The sequence below is a fragment of the Anopheles merus genome, chromosome X (genome assembly GCF_017562075.2).
Source record: "Anopheles merus strain MAF chromosome X, AmerM5.1, whole genome shotgun sequence".
Taxonomy (NCBI): Eukaryota; Metazoa; Arthropoda; class Insecta; order Diptera; family Culicidae; genus Anopheles; species Anopheles merus.
Window position 1 is genome coordinate 23959135 of NC_054081.1, and position 6000 is coordinate 23965134.

The 6000-nt window shown below is 35.2% G+C and overlaps 1 protein-coding gene across 1 annotated transcript in view; it reads left to right on the plus strand.

The window, feature by feature from the left end:
- Nucleotides 1-3131, plus strand: part of LOC121595883 (breast carcinoma-amplified sequence 3 homolog) — a 111252-nt gene extending 108121 nt beyond the window's left edge. Inside the window, exon 7 of the mRNA XM_041920883.1 lies at nt 2939-3131. Within this exon, the coding sequence (XP_041776817.1) occupies nt 2939-2946 (8 nt within the window). The 3' untranslated portion in view covers nt 2947-3131. The remainder of the gene's footprint in view (nt 1-2938) is intronic.
- The last annotated feature ends 2869 nt before the right edge of the window (nt 3132-6000 follow it).

Here is a 6000-nt window from a genome sequence, read left to right on the forward strand (position 1 = left end):
TTCTTTATGTGCTTTCTATAATAATTTGCGAAGGCTACAAAACGTTTCACTTCATCGGAGGATTTAGGGGGTTCCAATCGTTGATGCATTTCAGTTTCTGTGGATCGGGTTTTATCCCTTCTGCGGAAATATAATGTCCCAGATATATTAATTCCTTCTTCAAAAAATGACATTTTTCCGGGTTTAATTTGAGGTTCACTTGCCGTAATCGCTCAAAGACATCCAATAATTTTTATTATGTTCCTGCATGTTTTTTCCAAATACGACGATGTCGTCCAAGTAAATGAGACATTGTTCTGCGTTTAAGCCTGACATTGCCACTGTCATCATTCTCGAGAAAGTAGAAGGACTTATTTTTAGTCCCATTGGCAATCTTGTCATCTGATACTGACCAGTTGGGGTAGTAAAGGCGGTAATTGGTCGATCTTCTTTTCTTAATTTGCATTGATAGTACCCTTGAGATAAATCTAGATGTGAAAAATATTTAGATCCTGATAAGGTATCTATGACTTCATCAATATTCGGTAAAGGGAATTTATCATCTTGCAATACATTGTTTACTTTGCGATAATCGATTACAAGCCTCCATTTCTTTTTATCAGCATTAGCCTTTTTGGGAACCAATAAAATTGGACTGTTCCATTCTGACTGTGTGGCTTCAATTGTTTTATTTTTAACATTTTACGGATTTGGTTATCAACTTCTTCTTTTTGTGCATACGGTAACCTGTATGGTTTTGAATATATAGGCATAGTATTATTTTTTATTTTTAAAGACGCTTCATAAACTGTAGTGGTACTTAGTTTATCATTTTGCAAACAGAATATGTCATTATATTTGAGACAAATCTTGGCAATAACTTCCTTTTCATCTTCGTGTAGATGTGATAAATCAAGTTCCTTCAACATTTGATTAGCATGATCAATATTATGTTGCGGAGTTTTAATTTCCAAGATGTTGAAATCTGAAGCGGGTGTAATAGTTGGTTGTAGTTTGGTTATTGTTACTGACTTATTTTGAAAATTTGCTATGCGTATTGGTAATTTACCATTTTTTGGATTCGCTATTGTGTTAGCTATGTACACATTTGGTTGAATTTTTTCATTAAGCACTACACAAGTATCAGTGTGTGTAGTATCGATAAAGGTAACAAATTCTGTTCTGGGTGGGATTATAAAACATGTTTGTTTATGGTTGGCATTACAAGTCAAACTCATATTTTCAAAATTTATATTAGCTTTATGTTTTCTCAAAAAGTTAGCTCCTATTAATCCTACAATGTGGCATGGAAGTGTATCTACGACATGAAATATGATTGGAAAATTTTGCGTGTTAGCATAAATGCTTGTTTCAATGCACCCTAAAGATTTAGTAGTTCCGTTGATACCGTGAATACTTATTGTATAAGTTTTATCTATGACGGCTTGCTTGGGAACATAGTTTGAATTTAATACGCAACATGTAGCTCCGGTATCAATCACTAGATCGCGATTAATTCCGAATAAACAAAACTTGGCCTTAACGCCCGTATCAAATTGTAATTTAACGAAATAAATTAATTATTTCATCATGCTCTTCATTTGAGTTTGGAACTGCATCGTGAAAATCTTCCAAATCGTTAGCATTTCCCAAATGCATTCTATTGTTGTTATTGCTTCGCTCAGTTGATGTTGCGCTTGGCATTCGCTGTTGAAAGTGGCTGTTCGAATAATTTCTGCTCCTATATCCACGTTGATTGTTATTTGTAATATTTCGTGGCTGGTTTTCATAACCTTGATTACTAGAATACCGCTGGTATGGTCTACCTCTATATGCTGGGTTATACGATTGCCTAGGATAGTATGAGTTTTGGGGGCGTCTCGTATAGCGTTGCGATGGACGCGGGGTTTGATACCAAAGAGCCGTTGATCGCTCTGCAATCGGTTCACATTCTAAAGCATCTGATATGGCTTTGCAAAGTGTAAGCGGATTGCGTGCTTGCAAGAAAAATCTTGTGTTAGCTTCATTCAAACCTTGCGTAAAGGCGCGTACTATAATTGGATTAACAATGCTATGTGCGGCAAATTCCGTAGAAAAAGTTCCTACAGCTACATGAGCTGCTGATAATTTAGCTGCCATTTTTTCTAACTCCTTCCAAATTCGGAAATAGTTTTTGAGCCTTGTTTCAGCGCGGTTAATTCTTTTTCTACAGCTAGCGGCGTTAAGTGCACGCTGAAAGCTTCTTTTACATTGCATGCTGTGTCTATGACTCCATGAGCAGTACCAATCAATGTGGTTTTCATAAATTTAACGATGTCCACTTCAGGCACTTTTTCAGCATAATCTAAAAGTAGTTCAACACTTTCAATATATGGATTTAATAGCGTATTGGTACCATCGAAAGGTTTGACCAGTTTTAGTGCTAAACTAATATCCAACTTGGCTGCCATTGTGCAAGGTTCACTGCAGGTTACTTTTGTAATGGTTTCGTTTATAATGGTTTTATTGGAAGGGATACCAGTAGTTTTATTTGTATTGGTTTTAATCGCAGGGGTACTATTAGTTTTATTCCTAGTAGTTCTAGTTGCAGGGGTGCTAGTAGCTGGTAATGATTTTTTTTCATTTAGCGGGAAAATTCAATTTAACAATATGCGTAAGAGTATGAACTAGTAGCAGGTATACAGGAACTTAAAAAATGTAATAGTTATTTAGACACCACTTGGAAAGAAAATATTATTAATAAGATAACAGGTAAATCACTTTATATGACACTTTACATGAATGCACTTTATATGATAAGGAAAAAAAATGTATTATTATTATTATATAAATGTATATATATTTTTTTATTATTTTTTTTTGTTTTACGCACTGTTAACACTTATATCGCATGGTGAAAAAAAACATATGATGAAAAATATTTAAATTTATTATTATTATTATTATTTTTTTTTTTTAGAATTGTGAAAACCCAAAAAACTGATAAGAACTCATCACGTTCGAACGATTTAATTAAGCCCGATTATATGAGATTATCACGAAGGATCACGAGGCTCCAACTTACTAGCAAAAACAACCAATGCAAAGGGTTAACGTGGATAGGAATGCTGTAACTGCACTAACACTTCGACTTTTTTTCACTTTACCTAACACTTCTTCCTCTTTTTTTTTTCAAACACGATTTATGATTTAATACGATTAAAATATTTTGAAATAAATAATGCACAGTCAAAAAAAAAATAAATAGCAAAACTAAATAAAACATCCTATCTAGCTTAAGTTACAAAATCACTTTTTTTTTTTTTGTGGCACTTACTTGTGGGGGTATCACGTACCTTTTATTGCGTATAGGTTATGCGTCTGCAGCTGGCTCGAAGTGAATCATCAGCGCGATGGCGGCGCTAGACGTGCTGGCGTGGCTCTCTCGTTCAACGCGCTGGCGCAGCTTGCTCTCGATGTAACGCGTTCTGTTGCTCGGCGCGATGATGCTCTCGGATGCTGGATTTCTTCTTCGCTCGGTGGAAGGATGTTCTCGGATGTTGTATTTTCGTTATTAGCACGCTTTTGGAGCACGGTGCCTTGATGTCACTTTTTTTTTTCTTTTTTTTTCGATCGTTGCGATGGCGAAGTTCGATGCCCTGACGTCCCGTGTTCCGTTGGTTAGTGCGATGGCGGTCGGCACGCTGCTGTAGCTGTATTTAGTTACAGGTGCTGCTCGTCGTGCTGATTTGGTTTGTCGGTCAGCGCAGATAATTCTCTTCTGATTTGGTGATTTTTTCTGGCGTTACCCAATGGTAATGGTGATGCTCGGTTTTGGGTGTCGTTTGTCGTCACGCAATGTGAAGGTGAGGCTTGTACGCTTGTATTGCTCGGTGCATTAATACAGCTATTTTACGTAGCTTTTTCGTTTCGTGTAGCCATGCGTGATTATTTGGTAGAGTCGACCAAATTTGCAACTATTATTCACTGCACTTTTTTTTACTGAATAGGACGGTACGAAGCACACTTTGAGTTGGCAGGATCGCCATGTTATATTAAGACACCACTTTTCGAGAAACGGTAGTTTATTGTACTTGTTACCGCTCTCACGTTACAACAGAAAAAGAGCGATACCCACCACGTGCACACTTATATGTTCTGTTGTGAGTGCCCCGCTTGGGCACTCCCTAGCTAATGAGTGTTTTATACTTAACGAAAACTACTTACAGTGCTACCTAAATTATGTCGACACAACATCTTATCATAAAATAATTTCACTTTTCGTACGATATAACCATAATGTACAATAGCAAGAACTGAGATAAAATAAGAAACATGCACAAAAATAATAAATTAGTTCCGTAACACCTGCAGTATTACTGATTTGTTACTGATACAAAAGTGAGTGATCATTAGTTGAAGGATAAAAAAATCAAAGGAATTTTTACAATTCCATCAACTAAACAAAGGCAAAGAATAATAATGTATACACTTTCTCTTCAAATTTCATGCAAATCCTACGACTAGAACAGAAGTTATTAAAGTTTTAGCGTAAAAATGTTTCATTCCCCATACATTATGTATGGGATACCCGGGTATGCCGGTCGTAGAGGTAAAGGGTACAAAAAGAATATATCGAAGAAAAAAACAGTTTTTGGAAAAACAATTTCATGAAAATAAAGAGAATAAAAAAGTCTAAAGATACATGAAAAAAAATTGTCGCTGCGACTTCTCTGTAAAAAGTTATTAAAGATTAAAAATCGAAATCATACCCGGGTATCCGGTTGTAGAGTTGACGGTTAAGAAGCGCACTTTATTGGTCTGCTGCTCACGGCGTGGCAATGGGAACTGAGAGTGACACGTTACCTGTCTTCTTCTACCTTAACCTTTATTTCTATAACCACCAACCCGTATATGTTTTGCGTTTTAAATTATGAATATCTTTCGATAGAATTCATATATTGACTTGAAATTTTAGGAATGCATAGAAAAATATGTTTCCTTTGAGTAAAACTCAAAATTTTTAAAACATAAATAATATTTTTTAACATTTTTTTTCATTTTGTATCCCTTACTTCTATGACCCGGGTAGGTCATGCATTTTGTATGGGAGTTTGCCTTTCTGGATGGTAAATTGATCATATCTTCTGTTTTAGTAATTGAAATGATTTCAAATTTTCAGGAAAGCTACAAAAAAAATTTGTTCTTGCCAGTATAGAAAAAAGGGAATATCCAAAATTAGTTTTCATATATTTTTTTTATTTTAACTTTTTTTACCTCTTACTTCTATGACCACCTTTCCTGGTAGGTCATACATTTTGTAAAGAAACCTTTCTGGTTTTAGTTAATGAAGTTATTTTTTTTCATAAAGCTACAACACACTGTTTCACTTAATAGTTTTAAGGTACGACAGTTTTTGAGTATGCAAAATATATTTCAGTCCATTAGGAACAATTCAAATATGAAAAGATTTACATCACATTATAAGAAATCAGAAAAGAAACGACTGAAAAAATATCTTATTTCTAGCAATACAGGCCGCCTCTTATTACAAAAATAATAATTCAATCTATTTATGATGACATTTGTTGATCACAAGTTTGAACAATAACAAAAACAATTAAGATTAGTGTTATACACCTATGTCCTACTATTTACACTGATTACATTAAATTATGTTAGATGAGTGTGATGCGCAGACGGGTTTTTCACATTTTCCACATGATTTCCTGTCGATCGCCGTTTTTTACATATGTAACAATTCCCTTTATGTTTTAATCGGCCTGACGCATCGCAGATTTCTTCTTAATATGCATCTACATGTTGTCGTAATGTTGAAGCTAGAGATTGTCCCAACATACTTTCTACTCCACTACGTGGACCAAAATGTCGCATTATTTGCGTATTTTCTGAGCGTCGTTGAATTTCTTTTGTACATAACTGTTCACAAAGATCATTAGGCCGGTCTCATGGTACAGTCGTCAACTCGTACGACTTAACAAAATGTCCGTCATAGGTTCAAGCCCCAATAGACCGTGCCAC